The 27091-nt window shown below is 40.5% G+C and overlaps 2 protein-coding genes across 2 annotated transcripts; one reads left to right on the top strand and one right to left on the bottom strand.

The window, feature by feature from the left end:
• Positions 1-7025: 7025 nt before the first annotated feature.
• Positions 7026-18237, top strand: ttc23 (tetratricopeptide repeat domain 23). Its single transcript, XM_039808556.1, has 11 exons — positions 7026-7636; positions 7936-8113; positions 9244-9367; positions 9765-9921; positions 10022-10147; positions 14623-14794; positions 14949-15054; positions 15396-15523; positions 15754-15903; positions 17595-17677; positions 17782-18237. Exons 1-11 carry the CDS (start codon positions 7575-7577, stop codon positions 17894-17896), a joined length of 1401 nt encoding a protein of 466 aa, XP_039664490.1. The 5' UTR covers positions 7026-7574; the 3' UTR covers positions 17897-18237.
• synm (synemin, intermediate filament protein) lies at positions 18098-26793 on the bottom strand. Its single transcript, XM_039808555.1, has 4 exons — positions 25803-26793; positions 24503-24627; positions 23010-23089; positions 18098-22408 (listed from the first exon to the last, which is right to left on the bottom strand). The coding sequence occupies exons 1-4, from the start codon at positions 26598-26600 to the stop codon at positions 20346-20348; spliced, it is 3066 nt and encodes a 1021-aa protein (XP_039664489.1). The 5' UTR covers positions 26601-26793; the 3' UTR covers positions 18098-20345.
• Between the last annotated feature and the right edge of the window lie 298 nt (positions 26794-27091).

Genomic DNA, 27091 nt, shown 5'->3' with positions numbered 1-27091 from the left:
ACTTGCACAAATACTTTGATTACGGTACTGAGACACATTTCATATTCTATGTGTGAATAACATGCTTTATCTGAAATGTAGCAGCTGTGAAGACATTGGCATATTTGCTATGAGTCAGAATAGGATAACTCTGTTAAAGTGGTAAACCACTCATGCAAGTTAACAGCTATAGAATTGTGCCAGTTTTTACCAAATTTCAGGTTTCAGTCAAAAATAAATGCACTATATTGTTCTCAAAGATAAAACAGGAATATCAGAGAGCCTCATACTTTATTAACTCCTGGGATAAGAAGCTTTTTTTTTTTTTTTTAATAATAATAAACTATATAAAAAAATATATCACATGAAATACTGCAGGCCTGTAGACAGGGGGGGTTCAGATGGTTCAAAAGACCCCCCCTCCCCCATCGCCAAAGGTCCATAGTTTAAGTCCGTTTTTGTTATTGTAATAAATAGGTGTCTTTTTGAATAATGAGGGCCAATAATTCGACTCCCCCCCCCAAATAAAAAGTAAACTGAAGCCCTAATCTTGTTAAAAGCACCACTTCTGTGAATGTGTTAAGTGGCACGCGACATCTAACAATCTAACGTTTAATGTATCAACAACCCATGCAACTAACTTTATGCACTCAGTGCAAAATCTGTTAGGCCAAGGACATCAAAATGAAGTATTTAAACCTCATTATTAAATACAAATTGAGGTAAAAAAAAGAACCCTCCACCCCTTCCACTAGGCTGGCTACAGGCCTGTACCGTCTACTCTATCAGTTCCTACTAGCCTATTTGTTATGACAGGGGCTGATGTTCATTGCTGAGGGTAGGTGTCTGTGGGTTAACAGGAAGTGGGGACAGCTGTATAAAGGAGGTGCTAGTTTGTGGTTTTAACAATAACTGTGACATATCTAACAAGCAAAAACTACTCCAAAAAGGGGCAGCGCTTGTTTGTTTATCTGAGAAGTGGATCCATAAATTATTTTCTTGTTATGCAAGACTCAAACATGTTCCTGTGTTGACAGGTAAAGCACTTTGCTGGGTAGAGTTGTTCATTAAGACATAATAATATCTGGTCTCTACTGCCTTGTTTGCCTACTACTAAGTGGGAACAATCAAACAAACAAATTATCTCTTTATGAAACTGCTATAATAGTTCCAAAGAGACTGTTTCACAAATGTATTTTCTATTATATTATTGATACTCATATTGAAACTAAAACAAAATGAACACATTATGTATATGGCTTTAAACTCATGATGATGAAAAATAATGATGCATGACGATTAGATCAAAGACGAAAAATGTTAATTGTGCTGTGCGGATCTTTTCATTTCTGATTCAGCTCGATGACACAAATCTAGCCACGAGGATCATGCTTCATGTCGATAACACAGCTGGGCACAGTATGGTTTGTTACCTAGCCTGTCTGTGACCACACAATTGTGTGCTAAAAGTTCAGCACCAAACTATGTGTGCAAGTAGTTGCAAGACACAGTTTTTGTGACTAATCATGTGATTACTTTTTTTGTGATAATTCAATGAAAAGGTACAGTAAGAGCAGCTGTTATCCTGTTGGTAAATAGAGTTTCTGCTGCTGCTGCCTTCCAACAGACATGGACATGGACAGACATTTTCTGTTTTCATCTAATGCTTTGGGTTTACAAGTGGAGTTGACAAGGTTGCCACAAGCCTCTTAAACTGTGAACAGAAAAGGGCAAGTGCTAAAGTGCTTAAGGGCAGATTTCTATGGTCGAGTGTCTTGACAGATGAAAATGGAGTAATTGCAAGGAAAGGCTCTGGCAGTGGGTGCTCTAATCTAAGAAACAAAGAATTAAAAGCTCTTATTACCATCACATTGCATTGTTTTTTTAAGGGCTTACTCTTTGGTATAATTTCAAATAAGGATAATACAAATAAACAAACAAATAAGCATTTTAGGAAGCAAACATTTTTCTGAATAAAATATTTTGAGCCATTATATGATTATAAGACAGTTTACTGGCACGACTTCTCCCGTGTCTTTCACTGAAATGGCCTCAACAAAGTTATTCACTGTTAATGTTTGTTGGAACAGGTCCATGGAAAATGGAGAACTTTGAAAGTCTGAGGTGTATAGGGTAAACATAACATTAAAAACATGTTTTTCTTCCGCTGCCTGCATGGTTTGTAGCTAAACGTACAGCATACATAGAGTTGAACCAGGAAGCTCTGTAGCTCACATGTAAAAGATGCTTAACAGAACAGAAATAACTGCAGGGAGCAATACATAAGCTCAAAACCATATGCATAAAACTCAAAATGTTCACTGATGTGTCATAGTTTATATGTGGATTATGGTCTGGATTCTCTGCAGCTCTTTTCCTAAAAGTAAGTAGCAGAGGGGTCATAAACTGGAGGGAACATCCTGGTGAATAAAATGAGAGACAAAGACAAAGCAAGTTACACTGGAGGAGGATATACACCAGCCAAAATTCACTCTAAAAGCAACAGTTGATTTAAAAGTTTCAACATTTTTGCTCAGTTTATGTCTGCCCATTCTACATAATGGTAAAATGTCCAAATATGTAACAACACAGCAAACCAAACGTTTGTCTACCAAATGGCATATTACTGATCTATAATTGTTAACCTTTTATACATTTTAGTATGCCTAATTCAAAAACTGTATTAAAAGTAACAGATGTGACTCCATTGCTTACAGGTGCTAGCCTCCTTAAGCAAAAACTACAGAACACACAGACTGTATAATATTAATGGACAAAGCATCCGGTTCGGCAAAGTAATGTAAATGCGGAAGTGCCTTAAACCTGCATTATATCTGAATTCCAGCAGGGGGCGACACGTGCAGAGGTCAGTTTCTGTAGTATTCTATGAGAAAGTGACCCACTTCTCACTTGATTTAAACATTTTCATAATGAGTTTATGGTCTCAATCGCTAGTTTTAAAGGGGTGATAGAATGATTATATAGGGTATTTCACACTGTTCCTTAAGGTCTCCTAATAGGGTATGTAACATTGGTTGGGCTGAAAATGGCCCAAGTGATTTTCTGTGGGCCCTTAACTACCCTGTGAATATGGCCCTATTTTGAACAAGTGATTTTCTTCCAAATATGGTATGCTCATGAATATTTAGATGAGATGCGCGCTGATTGGTTGAGCAACCCACATACGCATACATTGGATTCTCATATTACACACACACACACACACACACACACACACATGCACACACATGCACACACACACACACACACACACACACAACACATGCCCAGACATGCCCGGGCGGGAGCCGGCTGCAGCGGCTGTAGCCCAGACAAAATGTTTCGACACTTTCATTATAACTAGTGTAGTTGTAACGTTACCCTTGGGACATAAAAAACCTCCACCAAAGAATCACAACTCACCTAATAGCTAGTAAGCGCGGGGAGCGGAGAGTGAACCCCTGCAATGTCCTCTGCAGCGCTGCGTTAGATCCACAACTCCCGCTCCATTGTCCGATATACTCATTCTCAACACTTTTCTCTGGGCCAGTAGGCTATTCCGTTGTACAGTCTGGAACACTGCATTTACGACCGTGGTTCATTTTCAATATCCTTGAAAAACTTCCATACTTTGTTCTTTCTAAAGTCCTACATAGCGCAGCTTGTGTGTGAGATCCTGACAGAGCTCCAGCTCAGCGGGTCTGTGAAGGGGGAGAGGCCGACAGGGAAGGCAGCAAACCCGGCCGGCAGCCACCGCCTGTCCCGGCAGATTGTGGAGCTTGTGAAGTCCGATACTGTCCTACCAAATTTGCAATTAGCCATCAATTCTCATGAAACGGCCCATATTTGAGCTTTACATAGTTGATTTCTCGCATAAAAAAGTGGTAAAATAGCAGTGTATACAGTTTCAGAGATCTGCGTGACCTAGATTCAGAAGAAGCTGACCTCAGGTCAGTTGTGTAGCCTATGTAAATGTTGGGGCGTGACAAAACTAGAGACTAGAGCCAGATGAGGAGGAGTTGAGAAGTTGATGTCAACTTTAAGCTTTGTTGAGATTCGCCCATTTTCAGCATGTCAGAATTTTTGAATTCATTGATTTTAAAATCGGCGATAAAGCAGGGGGTGTTTTAGGGCGTGGCTATGATGTGATTGTCAGTGAAAGTGTGTAACGTAACGTAGAGCGTAAGGGCTCCTCCCTCACTCCTCCCTCTCGTCTAAAATCATCACATCCGCAACCAGGATGGCTGCGCCCGTAACGGCAAACTCGTTGGCTCATAGCAGATCTCCACAAACCAGTGGGTGACGTCACACGTGCTCTGTCCATTAATATTATACAGTCTATGGTAAAACATCATCAGATAGTAACTTGATGAAATGCAACTCTTTCAATAATTTGTCCATTTGCACTGTATACCATAGGTTTATCTTGCAGCCGTACAGTGTGGTTGGAATAAAACAGAAGAATGATTAGAAGTGTTTGAATGGAGTTTGGCAAGGGTGAGAAATGTTAAGTGCTCACCCTCCAACCCCACTCGCTCCCTCGAATGTCTACACAGACACGCAAACACACAGATGTCAGAGGGGTCTGAGTGACTCTACGCCTGTCACTAGATGCCTGCTGTGAAAACAGCGCGTGAACACACACACACACACACACACACACACACACACACACACACACACACACACACACACACACATGCAGCCTCCTCTCCTCACCCCCCTCCCCTGTCTCCCTCTTCTCTGGACGCCAGCCTGACATACCAGACCTTGTTCGTTAGCACATATTTTTACCCACCGTTACTAAATTAGGAAGCCAGAGGGAGCAAATGGAGTGTGGCTGCCAAGGCAGAAGAAGAAGGGTCTGATCAGGCCTGGGTTTGCAGAGGGCCCATGCCAACCCTACCAACTTCATTAAGAGCCACTTGGGTTTCAGAAATAGAAGCCCAACAGGGACCGGGGCCAAACAGAGCCCTGAACAGCCAGCCAAAAACTCACGGGACAAACAAACAAATAAATGGGTTGTCTCATGGCCTGCCAGAATCAACCGGCAGCAGCCATCCCAAGGAGCCAGAATAAGTTATCTTAGGCAGTCGTGCACACAAAATGTGCCCTGCCCCGAGTTTAAAAGTGGTGACAGTACACATACTGCCAGCCCGATACAGAATAAATTCACCTAGAAAGCTCTCTCCGGAGACCAATTTCTCAAAGCAGCCACAGATACGTTACTTCTTGTTTATTTGGCATGGCTTTTGGGCGCTGATGTAAGAAAGGATATTTTCACAAGGAAATGTACATTTCCTCTTCTCACTATTGACATATAGCATGTATGTATATACAAGTACAGAATAATGTGGAACACAGGTATTCCTTATATGTATTTTTAAACCCTAAACCTAACCCTTCAGATCTATAATCCTACAAAATTGCATGCACATTATAAATTGTCATATAATAAATAAGTAAATAGAGGGGAAAGCATGTTGCTATGAAGAAGATGTAATCTGTTTATTTGCAGGAGATTTGGATAGATACAGAGCCCGTCAGCAAATAGCTCTTATGGCAGTGTGAACAAAAACCAATTAGAAAACAATGTGCTGCTTTCCAAAAGGCTGCAAAACATAGAGGAACATCTTTCAGGTTCATTGTTTACCATTTCGTCTGAGTGGCACCTCTCCACCCGTGCGCTGCCATGACTTCAGTCCATTTAGCATCCCCCCCCACCCCCCCATTAAATCTAATGAGCTATTAGCAGCTGACTTTGAACAATTTTAAGATCAGTGTTATCACTACCATACAGTATATTGACCAATAAGGATACAGATAATGTATTGTCCTAGATTCTATCCAAGATGGTTTTGACTGACTGACAGTGATGCATGTCTTTCTTCTATTCATGATGATGCTTTTGATTATATGGCATCATAAAATACTTGCCAGGAAAAATGACGTTCATCTTTTACTATTTTCCAGACTGTTGTGGCATGTGTAGGTGAAAAAATTATGGTTAGCTAAAAATAAGCAACATCCTGAGAGGTCTGATAAAACATTAAATAAATGGTTTGGATAATACTGAAAAAAAGAATAATAGCCCTGGGATTAAATATGGCCAGTTCAACACTTTAAAGTGTGAATGCCCTTAGGAGAGGCCAAAATCCCAGCCATTACTTCTTAAAAGAGCACAACAATATTATAATACTCTCTTGAGCACAACTGTTAAACATACAGTATATCTGGGACTGTTACTATCGTGCTACTATAGTGACATCTTGTGGAGAGATTAGAATACTACAATTAATAGGTTAAAAACGTGTTAAAAGTTCTTACATTTGTACAATACTCTTATAAAATTTTCTAACTTCAAGGATATTTCTATCCGCTGTTAAAGACTTTAGATTACATGGCAAGTCAACCTGCTAGTGGCCACTGGGGCAAATAATAAGCGAGCCCATTAAATGAGCCCATGTTAACCCTGTGCATTATGGAATACTACCAGGTATACTATGCAGTAATTTAATCAACACAAATTAATTAAGAAATTCACAACATATGGGAACAAAAACTTTAAAAATCAACAACCAATGTTACATACCCCATTAGGAGACCATAAGGAACAGTGTGAAATACACCATATATTCATTCTATCACCCCTTTAAGGGTGTCACCATTGACATATATAAAAGGGTGTCACACGTTAAGGGGTCACATGTCAAGTCAAGTCATCTTTTTTCTAACGTGTTTTTATTTAGATTCTAAATTACTCTGGGCACACATAACAAAGATAAATGTATGAAAAACAAAAAAAGATCATGCTAACTTTGTAGGCTAGCTAAATAATAGTCCTGCCTTAACAGATGCCACAACACTAACAGGAGATATAAGGCTGTCAATCAAACTGATTTGAGCAAAACCACCCTGTCTTAAGAAAATGTATCAGGCAAAACCATATACTAAAAACAAAACAAAACAACCATTGTAAGTTAACACATAGCTAGAAATAGTGCCTGGCGCTTTTGTGATCCCAAATTGTGGGGCCAGCCCAGCCCATGAGGCCAGGAGGAGCAGTTACGCAGTTAACTTTACGCCTAGTGTGTCTAACGTTACCTACCTAAAAATAATAGGCGTATTTTCAGCTTTTGTCACGGTTTAAGTCGAACATTTGTTGTCATAGTCATTAATCACACTTTAAAGCCATCTAAATTGTTGTTGTTTTTTTAAGAACAGCGCAGTTCTTGAATGCACCCCACTTCCTTCCTGCGAATGTACCAGTGTTCCTCCAGGAAAGGCTTTTCTATGTTCTCTGTGCTTTTATAGTTATGGATACTCTAGCTAGTTCAGTCCCGTAACGACAGCCCACTGTCATATATCTATGGCTGTAAGTGACGTGCTTTTAGTTTTAGAGTTGCATTTTAGGTACCATAGCGTAAGGTAAGCACAACCATCTGAAACAGCATCACCAGACGCTAGCAAGCGCACTAGCGCAGTGTAACCACGGAAACAAAAACGTAAAGAACACAAACGCTTATGGCGTGGTTAAAGTTACATCCACAAGCTGTCATTGATGGTTTGTAAAATTAGCTAGCTAGCTAAAGAGAATGGCTGATGAACTCGCAATGACAAAAACACAACCCAGTTCCTCCGAGTCTCCGCCGGCTGAGTAAGTGATTTATTCTTAGCTAGCTAACGTTACTAACATTTATTTAACCCGTGGACCAGTAAAGGTAACTTAACACTAGCTACCTAGCTAGATGTTGGTGGTTATCCCACCGAACAGAACATTAGAATGAAGAAAGTATTAACTTCCATATTAACTGTGTCTTGGCTAATCTGTTAAATCAAACGTTTAGGTTTTCAGGTAGCTAGCAGTCCAGACAACGTTGCAAAGTTTTTTTCTTCAAATGTACATTCACCTTTCCAAAAATGTGTTGACATATCTTTTTTTGACCAAACTTGTAGATCCCCTGAAATCATGGGATGCACCAACAGGGGAATGAATGCATCTCCTCCCTGTTCCTCAGAAGTGTTGAGTCCCTCACAAACCGGATATGCTAAAAAGGAATTTATGAGGATGGCACCTAAAGAAAAGCTCAAACATTTTGACAGCCAGGCTCAGGCCCGTGAAGACATCAAAGAGGTGGGTACAGTATAGGGTTGCACTAACACATTCATATTACATTCTTTTTTCAGTTAGTTGTGCACAGAAGATATGCTTTCACAACTTTTCCTGGAGACGTTTTACAGGGCAGATATTCATTAATCTATACCATATTTTATACAAGCGGAATGCACGCAATGGTTGCAACAAATAATTATTAATGACAACATCCTGGCATTCTGGTTTTGAGTCTTATCCTGGTTTGGATCGTATTCGGGATATGCTGTTTACATGGAACAAGAGAGACCTGATTACTCATCCCTTTATACATGATCATAACAGCATCTGGGTGTTTCTGATTATCTGTGTGCAGGTGTGTTTTGATTCTCCAGCATCTCAGTCCCTACTTTCTTTACCAGCACAGTATCCAGGTTTCTATCTGAGTAGCTTACTCCAGGTAGCATATCCAAATTTCTCAAACCCAGGATAAGGTCTTACAGTATCCGGTTTCTGAAACCAGGAAAAGATATTTATATTTATTATTATTATATATATTATATTTATGTGCAACATGTAACCGGATACTCAAAAAAACCCAAACTAGGATACTTATGTGCAAATAAAGGCACTTAATTGATAAGTCTTGAATATTTTTTCAACAAATCGATTATGTCTGTAAAATGTCAGAGAATAGTGAAAAATGTCCATCACAAATTCCAGTAGTCAAAAATGATTTCTTCAGGTAACTTGTTTTATCTGTCCAACAGGGAAAACCCAAAAGATATTAACGTGACAGTGATATATAACATAGACAAGCAGTAAATCATCAAACCCAAGAAGCTGGAACCAGTGAATGCTTGCCATTTCTACTTGGTAAATGACTTATGAAACAATCAATTGTAATCAAATTTGTAGCTAATTTATTTTACGTTGGTTGGTTAATCAATAAATTGACTCATCGTTTCAGCTGTACACACACACAACTCACATTAGAGATAAACCTGTATTCTCAAGTTTGAACATAATGTTTTCACTAAGCTTGACACCCAGGCAGGTGAATGATTGAAATGAGTGAATCTAAGCTGTAACACAGAGGTATTATTGATGTGTGTGCATGGTACAGTGGGCAATCAAGATGATACTGACAGTTGTTTACTGTATCTGCTCAGTTTGATGCTTGCATCCAGGACCTGGTGCGTTGTGTGGCTCTGACTAGGCTGGTGCATGGGGATGGACATCTGAAACTAGCCCAGGCACATGCCAGACTGGCTAAAGCATATTTTAAGTTCAAAGGTAATTTTAAAAAGAAATAAAATACTGTGAGTACATTGTAATTTTTAACTGCATATTATGAAATTGATTTTCAAAAAGTTGTCACTTAAAACAGATGGGCCTCCACAATCCATATGGCAGTCTTTGAGTGATGCACCTACAATTTAGGAACCTACTGTTTTACCTCTTGGAAGAGGTGTTAAAAAAAGTGTAAGATCAATCCATGTAGCTGCCCATGCTTTACAGTGATTAGCTACTACAGTAATCATTTTTTATGTGGTTTTACTTTGCTCTTTGCCCCAATAATGGCCACCTAGGGAAAATATTAATTGAGGATAAGGTTGAGATGATGTTCAGATTTTTAGAGTTAGCATACTGTTTAATTTACACTCTCAGTGATTGTTCTTTGTCGCCTCAGGCTGGGGACTGCAGGCCCAGGAGCACTCGGCTCTGGCCAGAGAAGTGCTGCCTTTCTGCCCCTCCATCTCTTCCTCCAGAGGTGAAAATCTCGAGGTTCTCATGTGTCTACTGAACGTACACCTCACACAGGGAGGCGCTTCACTGCTTACATCCAAATATCCTTGCAATGATATATTTTGCAATAATGTATGGGATTGAACAAGAACTGAAATCCACTCAAATAACAAGCTGTACAATTCCTTGACTCTTTTAAACTCTTGAGGAGGCCGAATCCTCTTTTCTGGAGGCAGAACTTGTTCTTGAGGAGCTTCATCAACATGGTGGCATCAACCAGGAAGAGAAGATGAAGACTGCGCTGGAAATCTCCACTGGTCTATCCAGGTTCAGTAGTGCAAAAACAATGTTTTTAGCAGCAGCAGTACATAGCAGATATATTGTAAGAAATATATAAATATTTGCAGCCTATAGTAATAGCAGCTGAGCCAAATAAGTTTTTGCGCTATTGCCGATTAAAAGGTGTCAGGTCTTTCTAGAGGAGATTCAGAGTATAGCCTGAATTTTACATTTTCAGCTATTGTTATTATAACAATTATTTTTTCTCAAACTCTATTAATTTCAAAAGCAGTAGGCTACCTTGCGTTTAAGTTTGGCCACAAGATGGCGATATATTCTAGCAAATTCACATAAAATCTAACCCTAACCCTACCTTTCACATGTTTTTCTGAGTGGAGGGTTTTTTGCTAACTTGGTTTTGCCAGTAAAAACACCATTATTTCATGTTCTCTTACAAACAACAGCTTAACAAATCAGGATTTCCCCCCTGTGGTTGTCCAGTCCACTCAGCACTCGGCGTGGGTGTGCTGTAATAATGCTTACAGACCTGCTGGGTGGGGTTTCTGCATGTCCACTCATACAGTCACTGCTCAAGCAGAGGCACAGATGGGAGAGAGGCTTTTCTCCTCTTTTTTTAAAAGCATTTCTCCCTTTTCTCCATATGCGTTCTGCATGTTTCCCTTTTTTTCTCTAGCTTTGACTCCCTCCTTAATTATAAACTCCCCTCACCACATACCACAGTAAGTAATTGCCTTTGCAGTCTGGTCCTTGAGATATTGTAAAGTTCTTTAATTCTCTGTAAAGTGTCAGCTGCTTTGTTTACGTCACACAGAGTACTATTTCCATATTATTGATTTGTGTCTACCATTTTACAATGTGCATGTTTAACCTGGTGGTGGTATTGACAACAGAGGGCAGTACTATATGCTCAGGAAAAGATTAAAGACTTAGTGGATCATGGTGGAGACACCAAGCACAGACATCAGGTGTAGGAGAGTCAGATAGTCTGTTAAGGGAACTGTGTGGCCTGGCAATATAAAAATAGCAGCCGCTTCTCATAGTTTAGATCACTGTGGGTGAAATTAGAAGCACAACCAGGAAATAAAGTATAGTCTTACCTGGGTTGAGATCACCCCACTAATGTATTTATGTTAATTTGGATCCTGTTAATCCTTGTATGTGAAATGTATAATTTCCACATGAGTGCTTGTAGCATATACATTTTGTCAAAAAAAAAAAAAAAATAAAAAATACAGGCTCGTCTCCATAAAAACATTTGACAACCTCACAATGTTTGTGTTACAAAGCTGACCTATACTGTCATAATTTGGATCAGGTTTTTTTTAGGTATTTTAGGCCTTTATTTTCGACAGGACAGTTTAGACTTGAAAGGGGAGAGAGAGTAGGAATGACATGCAGCAAAGGGCCGCAGGTCGGAGTTGAACCCGTGGCTGCTGCGTCGAGGAATAAGCCTCTTTATATGGGCGCGCTCTACCAGGTGAGCTACCCAGGCGCCCTTGGATCACTTCTTTAAACGTTTTTCTTAGTTTTAGTGAGGAAACATGAGTATTTAAGCAAAGATGGTAGTTGGGTGACAATGTTTTAACATGGGACCCCATCTTACAGGTAATCTAAGGTAAATAAAAGTAGGACCCAATGTTTTAAAAATCCTGTTGCAGGGTAAATACGAGCAATACTCGTGCCGCATCTACAGTAAAGAAGCCTTATCAGCAGCTGAGGTGAGCTACACTGATAGGTATTTGTAAGTGACGCCATCTTGGTCTGTTTTAGAGAGTCAGAGTTTGTTGACATGATGTGTGTAATTGAAAAAATGTGCAGACTCTGGCTGGTGTGTAAGCTTGCTAAATCTCTTTTGTTAGGTGATGACTAAGAATTTGGCATGCTTCTAAAGCTCTGTCAGTCAGCACTGTTGTGATGGAGGGGAATGTTCCCACCAAAACCTGCAACAATAAAGTAAGCTCAGCTCTCTTATAGATCCTGGTCCAAAAATTCTGCCCGGTTTTAGATTCCCACTCAAGGTGTTGTCATGAACCAGCTCAAAGTTATGACAAAAACAAGGGAAAGCATACATAATTACATATTAAATTACTAATGATCAGCTAGATGGATATTTGTTGTTAGGTCAATAAATCAGTTTTGTGTGTGTTCTCATATTCTCAGACTTGGCCATGGCTGCTATGATAGTTTATTTTCTTCACTTCTTTATAACTGTTGCTGTCATAAATCTACATCTTAGTTGGCAGATTTTATTTAATTAAAACATTTTAGAATGTATTTCATAACTTTCCTCCAGTTGAATGATGAATTAATGGAAACTCTTCCACAATCTCTCCACCCTTAATTATCATGTTCATGTATCATATTAATAAAAAAAAAATACATTTAATTCACCAATGTGCAAATATTCTCTTGAATATGTGCTGTTGAGGTAATCAATGGCCCTGTTAACTTATCCTTATTGTATATGTAGGCTATTGACTGGACATAGCTTAAACACACAGCATGGCAACTGTTGGCCAAACTCCAGAGGTATTCTAATGCTTGGGATCCAGTGTCTGCTCATATTCCTTCCAAAATGGTAGCTCTTATTCCAGATGTAAAATTGTCTCTGATTAGTTGGGTGAATTAAAACCGGCAGGGATTTAGTTGTAAATGGCCATGATTGAGAGTCACTACCCGAAGAACAGGTAGTTGAGTGTTGAGTCTTTGACCCACATCTACCTGAGGCACAATAAAAAGCCTCATCAATCACAATGCCGTCAGTTTAAAGCACCACACAGATTTGCTGGAGCGAGCTGTTGTGTTTCTGCCCCTCTGTTTTCACTTTGGCTTGGCCTTACTGTATCGTTTTCCGAGTGAAAGCCCAAAGCAAACTTACGTCAACTATGTTCTGGAAACGTTTACAAAAGAGGGCTATGTGGCTTGCTTGGCAACACATCTACAAATCCTTAATTATATTAATTCCCTGCCCTGCGGACTCTTAGTTGATTTCAGTGGGATGTGGCATATTACCGTCCTGCCAGGAAGCGCGTAAGGATGCAGAGTGAATGAGAGGATAGAGGGGTATTGTCTCTGTTTGTCCATGCAGGCAGAATGGCAGGACTCAAGCCATGCTGGAATGTAGCTCTGCTTCAGCCATGCCCTAAAAGGACCTGAAGTCCTGCCTCATGAACACTTATTGCACTCTTACTATCCATCACGGTATGTTAGGATAATCTTGGATTCATGGGAAAATTCAAAGTAATGAAAAATCACAGTGTTTTTGTAACCTGTACTGCTGACATTTAACCAATGAGCAATGAATACCCAGATTCATATGGTCCTGGGATGTGAGCATGACATAATACTGTCTAGCTTAGACTTTAGGTTCCCACACAGGCTGTCCCAGCTAAAGTATACTGTATGTACTGGAAGGCATGTCGGATAAAACCTTAAATCAAACCTACAGCGTTCTGTAGGTAAGTGAATTGTCATTCAGATAACCACATACAACTATACTCTGCACAGTGTGGATGTGAGAAGGGGATTCCTGTTCTGCTCTCTGACAACAATGTAGATATACTGTAGATTGTATAGCAGTGAGTGGTGCGCCTTCTGAGAAAGGCCACCCCCTTAGCTGGACAGCTGAATTCAATTGAGAGTCCATTAGATGGTTTGGAGCTGTTAGCAGAGTATCCTGATGGGATCCAGAGTCCTTGCAGTGGTTATTGCAGCCATCGTCTCATCCCCCACTCTCCCACCCTGTTGCTCTGTAGAAGCCCAAGCAACCCCATAGTACGGTATGAAAGGAATTGACTGTCTTTTAAAAGCGCAAAGACCGACTGTTGTGTGCATGAGAAAAACATGAAGCACTTGGTAGCCAACAACACATGTACAGATGGTTGACAAATTGTTATAAATATAGAACTCTGAGGTAGATATTCATCCTTGCTATGGGGATTTATACTGAGACTGCAAGAGCAACCCCCTTATTTAGACACCTTTTAGAATGAGAGTTTGAACACACTGCAGGAGTTATTCATCAGAGCCTGAGAGGCTGTGGTTAAAGTGAGAGGGGTTAGGAGCAGTGTTAACCTTCGTTAAAAAGGAAAGGATGCAACCAAAAACAATTAAAAGGGCAATGTGCAAGCTTTCCCTATTATAGTCTGCACTACAACTGCAGCCATCAGCCAAAAGCCTTCACCACTCTGCAGGGTCAGGGTTTGGCTAGAGACCAAGCAGTTACTTCTGTAATGTAAAACGTAGCAGGCTTATGGGTATATACTGTACTCTATTAATACTCTAAATGAAGAGTATTCTATAGCATTTTTGTTGCAGTGCATTGCTTAAATGTACTTCAGCAGAGCAAACAGAGGGATGCAGACAAACTACTTGAAGTGTACGCTCTCTAATCATTACTCTGCTTTGATGCTTTATATAGTGGGCTGAACTGGTTGCTGTCTTTGTGTTTGTCTTTCCGTCTCTGACAGTCTCTCCATTTGTCTGTCCTTTCTGCTCTTTAGGGTCTATAGGAGACAGAACAGACCAGAGGAGGCCTTAAGCCAGTGTGAGAAGTCTCTGCAACGGCTGAAGGACTGTGGTAAGCCAGAGAAGACCTCTTCGGTCTATAGGGACATGGCCGCCATTGAACAGGACAGAGGTCATTTGGACCAAGCCATAGAGCATCTCTCCAAGGCAAGGGGCATATCACTCACACTGCACAACGTACTGTTTATAAACACATGAGGGCTTCTTGAGAAGGTGCCAGGCTTTGTTGTTAGGTAATGTTCCCGCACCTCTTATTTGGTGATATGTGATCTGTCTTATTTCACGTGGGTGTTTCTGCTAGGCTCATGCCATTGCTATGAGTCACAGCCCAGAGGAGCTAGAGGGGGCTCAGATCTCCCACAGCCTGGCCCTCATCCTTTCTGCTGCAGCAGAGCCCCATCACAATGGTGAGTTTATTCAGTCACAGGCTAGGCCTGAGCGGTATGCAACAAGGGGTTAATTAGGGTTTGAATCTCCCATTGTCTTTCTACATGTGAAATTCTTTAAGATTGAGTTATGGAAACCAGACTTATAGTAGTCTCTTTGAAGACATTCAAGTTCAGTCATGTCAGTATGATTCACCCATGTCAACTATCTCAAGGCAAATGTATGCTCCATGGTAGCTATGAAAACTACGAAAATGAGTATGACTGTATTCCATAATAATTCAGCAGCAGTATACTACGTTTAAGCAATAGCAGTGATAGATAACATGCGTCATGTATGTGTTTTCCCCATGCTGGTGTAGACTCTGCAGGTCACTACTTTGAGCAGAGTCTGAGTGCATACAAAAACTCTGTAGGTCCACAGGATCCAGCTTTTCTCGCGGCCCAGGATGATTTCTGTCGTTTCCTCCTCCTCAGTGGCCACAAAGAGGTTACACACACACACACACACACACACTTACAAATACAAATACACCTGTAATAATAGTGAGACAATGCCACTACAGTGATTTCTTCCAGAGTATCTTAGACATCATATTTTTGCTCCATGGAAACACCCTCAGAGTTTGTGATTGTCATTTATTCCACCTGCTAACCCGGGTATGGCTCTCACTACTGAAGGCAAAATATGATTTACCTATTTTCAATGTACCATTGCAGAGATGTGTGGAAATCCAGAGAGCTTCTCTCGCAACTAAGAGTTCTACTTTCGGTGACCTGAGTGCTGAGGTAGCAGACACCCTTCAGCTGATAGGAAGTATGGAGATGAGTGAGGGCAGGGTGAAGCAGGCCCACAGGACCATGACAAAGGTAATAACAAGTTACAGAACACAAACAGGACAACTAATGTTTGTCTTGGCTACAATCTGTATATACGTATCATAAAATGTCATTGTCTCTGCCAAAGTATTTGGGAGGGTTTAATAAAAGGCCAGGGGTCCATCTACACCATTGAGAGGCCAGTTCAAAATATACACACAAAGAGTCCCTGACATATTGAGATGAGCTATTTCCACCATCCTCCCTAAAGCTCAGTGCTATCAGAGTTGCATGCTAATCTTGGAAGGGCGCAGTGTGCAGAGCTGCCCTCCCTGGTGTAAACTATCACAGAGAGTGACTTTGTGTTTCCTCAGTCTGGACGGAGCCTGACAGATGGGCAACACAACTTTGGAAGGAGAATGGCAGTGTGCTAACTGCTGTCAATTAAAGGGACACCGACCCCAATTAGTGAGGCATGCCATTATGTCCTTTGAAGCAAAAGTGACATTCCTATGTCTTTCAGCACACATGCTTTGAATAAATAGCAGCCTTTTAAGTATTTTGACCATGTTCCTCCTCTATAGCTGTTACTGTTTTACTTATTTCCTTATGTAATGAGTTTTTTTGTTATACACATACAGTATGACTGCACATTGCTGTATGAGCTCTGTTCTGCCACCCATCAAACATACTAAAATACACCAGTACATGGGGGTTTCTTTATACTAGTAATGACATGCCTGTAAGTAAAGAAGCCCGGTTGCTATGTTGTTTGTTATGACATCTAAGGGCAGAGGGGGTCCAAGTCCCCCTCTGAACTGACAGAGTACATCAGGGCACTCTCTCTCTACAGCACGTCCCACTAGTAACCTTTCTGAAGTACCCTGACACAGAGAAGATATGTCAGGATATTTTTTTTTCTTCCTGTCAGCGTGACACCATCTGCACTCTGATTGAGGAACTTTTTCCAAAGGAAACCTGGCTCATGACAGTAGATACAGAACATATGATCTACTAAAAAAAACATGGAGAACAATGGCACACACAGACTTGCCACTTTCCCCCTTCTTCTGTAGTGTTGCTGAAAAAGAAGGCCTTCCATTACATCAACCTTAGCAACAGTGAAAACATCCAGGACGCCAAATGGATCTGTTCCAGATTACCGAGCGTTTTACTTTCCCTGGTGAAGAGGGAAACTTTTCGCTCCCTCTTTCTCGACTTTTAACAAAGTTCTCCACATCTTATTTATGGCGCTTGCAGAAATGAGCAGACAGGCTTTTATCATGTCTATTGCATAACTGTATGTGTTTGCACGCTGTGTTGTCATAAACATGTGTTTTTGGTTAAAAGTTTAGACATTTGTTTCGGTTTATCATGATATGTCATATAGCTAAGCAGTCTTTGCTCATTCCTCTCATTTGATTGGACCAAACTAAATATAGAGTGGAAAATGACTCAGGCTGCATCTTAAATGTGTTGCGTTAACTACCTCAGATTCCTGGGTTGTTGATTTGGAGTGCTCGTAATAAATCTAGCAGAATCCCCCTTGTTGACCTGACACTCCGAGTGGTCAGCACAGGTGTTATCTAAACCTTGGTTTGCAACAGTGGTTATTTTGGGATGTTTAGTGCATTCACATGTTGCTAGGAAGTGTTTATTCCCCTTTGAGTATAGGTTGCACCTCTCATCTTCCACTGAGCACTAACTCTGCTGTTATTTTTTTTATTTATTTTAAATTTTAGTGCCTGGAGATCCAGAGTTTGTTGTACGGTCCTCAGCACAAGACGACAAAAGCTACACAAAAAGCTGTGGACATGCTGGCCCGGTAAATCTGCTTAACTAATTAAACTGTACTTTATATTATATTAAGACATTTGATTCTCCTGGTGATAAAATCAGTAATGAGACCATGTAATGTATGTTTTGCAGGGCACCAGAGGTAGCTGAGAGACAACAGAGGCAAGGTATAAGGAAAACAAAACGTCACACACTTTCAGTTGTACCATCCAGTAGCAATTATGGAAACTCAATGTCTGACTCTTAAAATGTTTTGTCAGTACAATAATCTTGCAGGTTTGTACCAAGAAATACTGACATATGTTTGTTTTTTTTAAGAAGTTTGTCTGTCTGTTAGATAATACAGGCAGCTACCACTGCTGAAAATTAGCTTAAATCGCATTAGTCATGTCCACTGGCATTACATGTATGTGTGTCACTTTGAAGAAATACTCACACTCAGAAAACATACCAACAATAGGTTTTAATTGTGTTAAGATATGAATCAGTTTCCAAATAAGGGCTGGAACTTTTTTTTTGTATCCAAAGCAATAATGCCATGTGTTCAATATAAATCATTATGTCAATAAAAGCAATGGTGTTGGACTATCTTATCTCAACACTTATTGAACATTTGACTCATAAAACATTCTTTTTACATCAATATATTTTTGTATGCTGATGTACACATTTGTTTTTATGCTATGACACTGTGTACGTACTGTGTACGTACATATACAGTAACAAATATTCCTTATTAAGATACATTTTAATGCACTGATGTAATAGTTTAGCTGCAGTTTGCAGATACGAATGTATGAAAATATGCCGAATCTGGGCACTTAAAAGCAACAAGACTTTTTAATTGAAGTTTCATTTAGTAGATTTTCAAGAATGAACGTATTTATAAAAGCATGGCATTCACGCTAAACATTGCATTTCTAAATATTTCTTTAACATGATAATGCCAAGGAGCCAATCTGTGAAGACATTACTTAATAGTTACATAGTGTAAATTTTGCACCCACTTAGACAAAATGTGCAAGACGTGTAACCAGACTGTAATCATAGTGGACCATTTCAGCCTCTGCAACGTGTACACAACACAACAAACCCTAATGAACAGTCAGTGCCACTAAGCTGATGATCCAAAAATAGTCACTGTCATGGACACACTCATGTTTGAGAGCAAAGGTGAATCCTTCAAGCCAACACTGTGATAACCAACAAATGTCTACAAGCAACAATTATCCAGACAAGAAATACTGTACATCAAAACTAGATGTGATTATATTTTCTTTAGCAACATTATCACTGAATCCTTTTTAATTCATTAACATTCTTGTTCTTGTTTTCATTCTTTCATCTTACTTACAACCCCTTTTTGGTGTTCTAAGTGCTATAATTTACCATTTTGAATACTCAGCTTTTTACTCAAATGGTCAGATTATAATGTTGCTATTAGGAAGTTAGAAACCTATGGTAAAGATAAACATTTTACAAACATTATATTGACCATGTAACCTGGCTTTGGTTGTATACCAGGCAATTCTTTTTTTCTAATTAATCAGAATGTGTTATATGGCATTAGTTGTGAAATCTAGTTAGTAAAAGTCAAATCTGAAAATTTTGTAAATTACCTAACCACTTTTAAGTGCTACACTTGCACTACACTTTAATTTTAGCATTCAAAACTTGCAAAGTTTCTTAAGACCACTTACCATCTTTTTTTCCACTCTCACTATACTGTCCTCAGATCCAAGCTTCACTATATTCTGTACACATCACTGACTACTGCTTTAAATAAACTAAATTGTGTTCCACAATGCAGTATGTACTAAAACCATTCCATTTGGCAGCAGTGCCCAAGTCAAAAGAAAAAGTAAAGCCCCAATCTGCAAACAGTTCACAGCACCTCATAACTCTTAACTGTTATATGTTGGCTTGCAATATATTCAACAACATGGCAGACACATGATGTGATGGGGTGTTGTAAACTGCAGAATGGCCTGTTTAAGATGAACACCACAGGTTAGTACAAAAATAGAGAAATCTAGAAGGAATAAACAAACCTATTTAAAGATTAACTGCAAGCTGTAAAAAGGTTAACACATACAATTTTACTACAATATGTAGATGTTACAATCCTAAACTTAAACTAGCCCATATTAAGTTAGCCCTCAGTATTTCTAATAGTAGAACTGCCACAATTAATACATTATCTTATTATGTGTTTAATCTGGTAATTTTAACTAAATAACTGAATTTTGCTTGAATCATGCAAGGTACACCACGTTTTAGGTGACACGCTCTTAAAGGTGCAGTAGGTACCTGGCCCTGATTGATGCATCTGAACAAGGAGCTGTGGATTTTTGCAAATTGCACTACAGGCTGCAGGTGGTGCCAGAGGAGCTGTATTTTTATTTGTATTACCTGCTTTATGTAGTTCTACTCGAACATAGGGTCAGTTTCAGCAAATATGACAGAAAGTTAGTTTTATAAGTCTTACCAACTGCACCTTTAAGTAGGTACAGTAAAAGAAAGCACCAAAATCATTTACATATATGATGTTTTACTGCAAAGCTTTTAGCATTATTACATTGTCAAACAGCGTTAATGCCGTGTGTGTGGACTGCTGCGTCAGAACAACCTCTGTTATGTGCACTTCAACAAGTAAGCAAGCACTCAGTTTGAAATATTTCTGACCAAATTCTTTCTTAATCTGTCGGGCTTTCAAGGTAAACTGTTGCAACTCTTTTCTCTTGAGAAATCTTCACCGGGGCTTCCAAGCTGTGAGACTGAAGCTCTTGCTCTGAGGCCTCAGCATGGCTGCCCTGTACGTCCATCTGGAAGGTGACGGACTTTTCTGATGGCCCCAGTTTTACGTCTTTCTCTGTGATTTCAAACACTCCTTCGTCAGTGAGGCCTTCAAACTCTTCACCATACGCAGTATCCTCTTCTTTGGTGACTCTGAAGCTGTATCCCCCTCCTGCCCCACCCTGGAAGGCTTTCTCCAGCCCTAGGTTAGATGATCTGAGAGATGCCATGATCTGCTCTTCTGATAGTTCATCTCCTGCCTCCAGCAGCCCAGAGTCTTCCAGACTTTGAGAGACGTTCATCTCTGCAACTATAGTCATGGTGCCGTTGTCACTTGTATGTTGCATTTTTTTTACATTGACAGCCATATTCGGTGAACCTTCGCTACCCATTTTTGTGAGGAAAGACAACTCCTCCCTCAGTGGACCCGACACTGAGCTTTGTAGCTTCTCTAGAGCTCCCTTCAGCTGCTCTTTGGGCTCCAAAGAGTCCTCTCTCAGGAACTCGAGCATTGACTCCTGCACTATAGGGGAGACGCGAACCTCTTCTTCAATGATGCACTCTGGGAAACTCTCCTTTACAAACGAGTGATCCCCTGACATAAACTTGTATTCGTCGCTTTCCTCTACAATCACTCTTTTCGAGAGAAGACCTTCATCTTGATAATACCTCTCATCTGACAGGTCATCTACGATACCATAATGGCCATATGAGGTGATGCCACCACCCTCCTCGGGTTCAGAAAGATTATCATCTGGAGTGGAGACAAAATACTCGTCAGGCTCTTGGTCATGGGAGAAATATGAAGATTCACTCTCTCTCGAAACCTCTTGAACTCGTACAGATCCACCCTTGCAATGATCTGTATCTGTCATGGAGGTTTTCACGGCATCACCGTCACTCATCTGAACTTGAGCACCATCAGGGACATTTTCTAGCTCCTCAATTTGGAAACAGGGCTCATAAAAACTAGATCTGGACTTCTGCTCAACCTCAAGTTCCTCATCACTGTAAGACTCCATCGGTTCCTCAATGATTTCCACATTGACAGACTTATTTTCAAAGTTCTCGCTTCCCTGCAGGCCACTTAGCAGGGTCTTGATCATGGTCCCTGTTGCTGTGTCCTCGATGTCTTGCAGTGACACCTTCTTAACCCCTTGACTCAGTAGTTCATCCAGTGCAGAGTCGTCCGAAAAATCCAGCTCTTCCTCCACTTTGGACTCCAACACAATCTGCGTCTTAGTCGTTCCATCCTCCTGCTCAGTTTTCTCCACGTGATACCTTACCTTCGATTCTCCCGAGGAGCAAACCTTAGCTCCCAAACCTGCTGGTCTCATCGCTTTCTCGATGATATCGTCTACAGACACAGAGTCTAACATCTTATTCTCACATGGGGCCAATGCGTGCTCTGTTTTCTCTTTTTCTTTGAACTCCTCTCCATAAACATTATCATTCTCTTTTTCATCGGACACTTGCTTTTTGCTTTCGGTCTCAGTTTTCCTGCTCAGGCTCATCATTGGTGGCGACACCACTCTCACTGCTTTAGTCTCAGCAGTGGAGGACTCGATGGGACTGACTTGGTTCTCTACCTGAGAAACCGGTTTGATTTTCACAGTTTTCTCATCTGCTGCTATTTTCTGTACATGTTGTCTTATTTGGTATTCACTCTGGCCGGTTTGTTTAGCTTTGGCAGTGGCAGTGGTGGTGGTGGTGGTAGCAGGGGCAGAGGCGGCAGCCTGAGCTTTGGAGAATGAGATCATGTCCCTTCTGGATGCAGGACTCTGATGCCGAGCTCTGCCTGCAACTGAAATAGGAATGATCCTAGAGGGACTTATGGACCCAGAGGGAGGCACAGGGGATCTTCTCAGGTTTGAAGTCAGCGGCATGTACCTGATATCCATATGTTTTCTGGTGGTTAGGGTGGGAGCTCTTGGAGTGTAGGGCTGGGCAGGCAACCTTATATCTGAGACAGAGAATTAATATATTGATACCACTCACATCGATCTTCTCATCTAACTCTTGACAAGAAAGCAAATAAGCATATTTGCCAAAATTTCAATTTTACAATGTACTCTAGTGATCAACATGTAATAACAGTTCAGTCAGGAACACTCTCGTCATAGATTTAACCATTTATCGCAACAAATGGAAATACAGTTATGCTTGATAATGCTCCCTGGACCAGCCAAGCAGCATGCTAAGCTGAAACAGGGAGCACCATGCAGAAACCACCCTGGGCAAAAAAAAAAAAAAAGAGTGAGCCAAAAGAAAGAAAACATTGAAAACCATTTTAAACTTTGAGTCATGTTAGGACTCTGAACAAAGAAGGTGGAGGCAAAAGGTTGCCAGCAGCAGTGAGTGAAGCAGCGTCAGTGTAACAGGGACCAGTGAGGAGGGAGTCGTATTTAAAAGGGCCGCCTTAATGTGAGAAAGGCTGTGATTGGTGTGTGTCTGATAGGAATGATAATTCAATCAGTGGGCGCATGACTTCCATGTCCTGCATGAACTAACGCTAAGCTTAATTAAATAATTTCACTAAAAAAAAAAAAATTTCAACACAGTACCTATTATTCTTTCTCTTTGCTGTTGAGTCCCCCTCCTATGAGCATCTTGCAGATCCACTCTCTCACCTTCCAGGAGAGCCCTGAACAAACAGGAGACAAAATATATTTGAGACCAGGGCAAATAAGTCATTATAAATCACTGGTTATCCTCCTATTTCAACATAATTATTTTTACCATATATAGAAAAAAAAAGAGCAAAGACCAATACCTCACAAGACGGTGAACATTATTCAGCTCTGCCATCTCAACCCCCTCGAACTAAACGCAACAGGCTTACAAGATGGTTAGACCCAGGACCTGGCCATATAGGGTGGTAATAATCAAAACATAACAAGCCAGTGTCATGTAATAAAGACCTCGTAATATTTAGCTTTAGCAGCTCACCTTTCCTTGGCCATGCTTCAACAAACATACAACAGCAACCCAACGTGCCTCAAAAAGGAACAACCTCTCCGGAGACTATCTTCCCAAAGACTGACCTAAAAATAAAAGTTACAACGCAGGGCGGTCCACGCTTCCCTACGAATCTCAAAGCAAAAGCTGACTCATGACACACAATAACACATGCCGCTGCCACGTCTCTGGGAAAACATTCTGTCTATTCCAAAAATTCAAAACAAACCAGAGGTGCCAGCAGATAATGTGCCATATAGAGACACACAGACTTCCTGGGAATTGGTTTAATACAATTTTAGTATCTCTCAAAAACTTCAAGTGTTGAAGACCGTAAAGATGTCCTGGGATATGAGGTAAGAGGTTATGATGTTACAAGGATAGCTGAAAAGAAAACTGGATATTGTACCTTCAAACATGAAAATACAGTATGTTTATTAAGTGCTTTATAAATAACTTTGAGTAAAAATAGTCTGTTAGAATGTGACCCTGTGTAAAGACTAGACATGCCATGTTATTATTACAGGATATGAAAGCTTCAGGCAGTGGGGGGCTGGTGTGAACAGTAATCTCATCTTGAAAGCTTGGAAATATCACTGAAAAGAGAGGATGTACCTTTTTAAATTTTAGCCGACTTTCTTCATTCACAAAAAGCGCCAGAAAAATCTGAGTGTACTGGCTGTATTATTATATGTACTCGTACTTATATTTCATCACCAGTTTGAGAAGTTCATACTTCTCGAACCAGAGTAACAATTAAATAACCTACACAAAAAGTGTAGAAAAAATTGTGTTTTTTTTTCTGTCTCCACTAAATACATTTGGACATGCCACAGTAGGAGTAAACAGGAGTAAATAATTAAATGAAAGAATTAAGAGGATTGAATTCCATTTAGCTGTTTCTGTTTCAGGATCCTGTCACACTGCCATGGCTTACTGGGACACTTGAATGAAATGCAGCCATCCCTAATATTATTAGTAACACCTGTGATTTCGTACTATGACAGGTCAAAATGTCTCCTGTGAAAAGGTCTATTTTAATCAAAGAAAAGAAAATCTGTTTTGATTGGACAGCTGACAAAATAAATAAGCTCATCACCTGTATGCAGCCACCTCATTGCCCAGATTCATCTTAACCTGGAGAAGGTGCTGATGCTCTCGCATCTTATCTGCAATAGCATCAGCCATCATATTCCTATCGTGCTCCAGCTTCTGAATAATCATCTGGAGGGGAAAAAAGCAAGCACAAAAAAAAACAAGTTTTCACTTTGCACAGAGTTTAATTAGATAAGTCTGCAATATGTCCATTGGGTATTATATATATTTTTTGTTCATCCCTGCAATTTAACTGAACATACTGTAATAATTCTTGTTAACCACCAAAGTGTGTGACCACATTTTATTTCACTGCAGCCTTTAGGGTTGTTTTACTTTGCAAATCTGTGTTGTTGTTTTTTTCCTGTTTTGAATCCCCACCTCTTATTTTTGTTGACTTCTAATGCAGAAAGATGGCCAACTGGCTGAACACTTGTCAAAATCCAGTCTGATCCCACTAACAGACTGCACTAATCGTGTGGACCACTTAATCCTGACCCTGACTGCTTCTGTCATTTGTGCATGAACCTGTTCCAATAACATCTGACATCCTTCAACAGATGTCATGCTCACTTCTAAATGTTACTGTAACTGTGAGAAATGTGTTATTGTGAACATCCCTACTGTGAACATCCCTACAGTGTAGTCATTAGTAATGGACTGACCTGCTTCGGGCTCCATCTTTAGGAGGCTAATAAGGATTTGTCAGTCCGACAGCTAATTGGTTTAAGTGGCTGGTGTAATCTAGCAGCTATAAAGTACTGGAGAGGTAGAACGTATTTTAGCTACTCAAGCTATTCAATCCTTTTACACTGAGGTCAAATCTTGCAAGCAAGATCCTGTGGTTTTGACAGTTAAGGGAACACAAACATGTCAGGCACCACTTTATGACGGTAATGTCATTATGTAGGCTAGTTACATTAATTTCAGAACCAACATCTATTGCATGTGTATGTTTTACATATATAATCCTGTTAGAAATGTCAGCCTAGATTGTGATGATGATATAATAATCATTTAGTTTAATCATTTGTAGCAGCCTCTGACAGCTGCATCAGTGCCTTTAAGTAGAGTGGGTGTGGCAGGGACAAGCGGGAGTAGCCTCCCCCCTCTCTCATGGCTTATAGTGTGATAAAGGGGATATTATTCTGCCTGTATATTTTGAAAATGTTATATTTACAATATGTATTTTGGGACTTCTTAAATAAAAATACATCTCGTTATATCTGGCTTCCCTTCAGTCTCTCTGAAGTATATATCGGGGCTGTCCTACTCTTGTTGGCCTATAATGGACTTTTCCTCACCTGATATTCACTGAAGTCCACCCGATATGTCTCCTGCATCTGCATCAGTTGTTCTTCAAGGCGGAATTGAATCTGACCTTGTTTTTCCGCGTCTGCGCGTAATTTGTCCAACTCTGAGGCATACATCATCTTCTCCCTCTGCAGATCACTCAACCTCGCCTGGTCCGCTTTAATCGACTGCTCCATCTCTTCCACCTTCAGCTGGTACATTTCAAAGGTCTCAATCCATCCTTCGGACAGACCGCGGGCATACTCTTGCACCTCTTCCATGGTGGCCGCCGGAGGCCCGCGATAAGTTTGCGTGATGATGGGTACCATCCGGGACTCCACCTGGCGCCGGAGATGCTCCTTTTCTCGTTTGTGCGCATCATCTAAGCGTTTACGCTCGTTCTCTAGTTGAAATAAACGCTGCTGGAGTTCACCGTTGGTCTTGTGAGCGTGGTGAAGCTCCTTCTCGTAGCTCTTTAGCTCGCCACTGATGTCCCTGCACACCCCCGTCTGCTCGCTGCACAGAGACTGGATCATCTGCAACTCCCGCCATAGCTTCTCCCTCTCCATCTCCGCCTGGGACTTTTCAAACGACAGCTGCTCCACCATTCTCCTCAGATCCCGCATCTCGCCCATGTACTTCGGCTCCCATTCCGCCGTCTTCGCTTGTCTGAGTTTATTTATTTCAGTAATAAGATGCGCATTTTCCTGCTCCAGCTGCTTGGTTCTGGAAAGATACTGGACAAGTCTGCCGTTGAGCTCCTGCAGCTGGTGTTTCTCGCTTTCAAAAGTTCTCTTGAAAGGCAACATAGTGGCATCTAATTAGAAAAAGTGAGTGTAAAAAATGTCCTGTCTGTATATTAGCTATACTCTAGGAGACAGGGTGTCCCGGTGTTATTTGCGTGTGTGCGTCTGTTGCCACGACTGGGATGTAATTTGCGATCAGTGCCCTTTGACAAGTGCAGCAGGAGGAGGGCGGCTCCTGCCTCACAGGATCGCCCCAAGCGCGTCCCTGGCAGATGTGATGCTGCGTTTAAGTGCTGTCTGAAATATTATCCCCCTAATCTCACAGGGAAAACAACTGTGAGACTCTAAATTATAAACTAAAGCTAGATGCTGAAAATGCAGTAAAATACATTTTAAAATGAGGAAAAAAAACGAAGTGCGTAATTATACGAATTAAATTAAAACGTTAATGGGTCGACATGATGGTCTTGTATGCTAGTCTATATTTGTTGTTTGTTGCTACGTTTACTGAAATGTCATATAAATATAATATAATAAAATATTTTTTGTATCTG

This window comes from Perca fluviatilis, chromosome 8 (assembly GCF_010015445.1).
Source record: "Perca fluviatilis chromosome 8, GENO_Pfluv_1.0, whole genome shotgun sequence".
Lineage (NCBI taxonomy): Eukaryota > Metazoa > Chordata > Actinopteri > Perciformes > Percidae > Perca > Perca fluviatilis.
This window is presented reverse-complemented; position numbering and strand designations above follow the sequence as displayed.

Bases quoted from the DNA above. Each gene is read 5' to 3' on its own strand.
- ttc23 (XM_039808556.1), top strand. From the start codon at position 7,575: ATGGCTGATGAACTCGCAATGACAAAAACACAACCCAGTTCCTCCGAG. The intron at 10,148-14,622 runs GTTCAGTAGTGC...TCTGCTCTTTAG, and splicing joins ATCTCCACTGGTCTATCCAG to GGTCTATAGGAGACAGAACA. The intron at 15,524-15,753 runs GTTACACACACA...GTACCATTGCAG, and splicing joins TCCTCAGTGGCCACAAAGAG to AGATGTGTGGAAATCCAGAG.
- synm (XM_039808555.1), bottom strand. From the start codon at position 26,600: ATGTTGCCTTTCAAGAGAACTTTTGAAAGCGAGAAACACCAGCTGCAG. The intron at 24,628-25,802 runs GTGAGGAAAAGT...TTTCCCCTCCAG, and splicing joins TGGACTTCAGTGAATATCAG to ATGATTATTCAGAAGCTGGA. The intron at 23,090-24,502 runs GTGATGAGCTTA...CTGTTTGTTCAG, and splicing joins AATGAGGTGGCTGCATACAG to GGCTCTCCTGGAAGGTGAGA.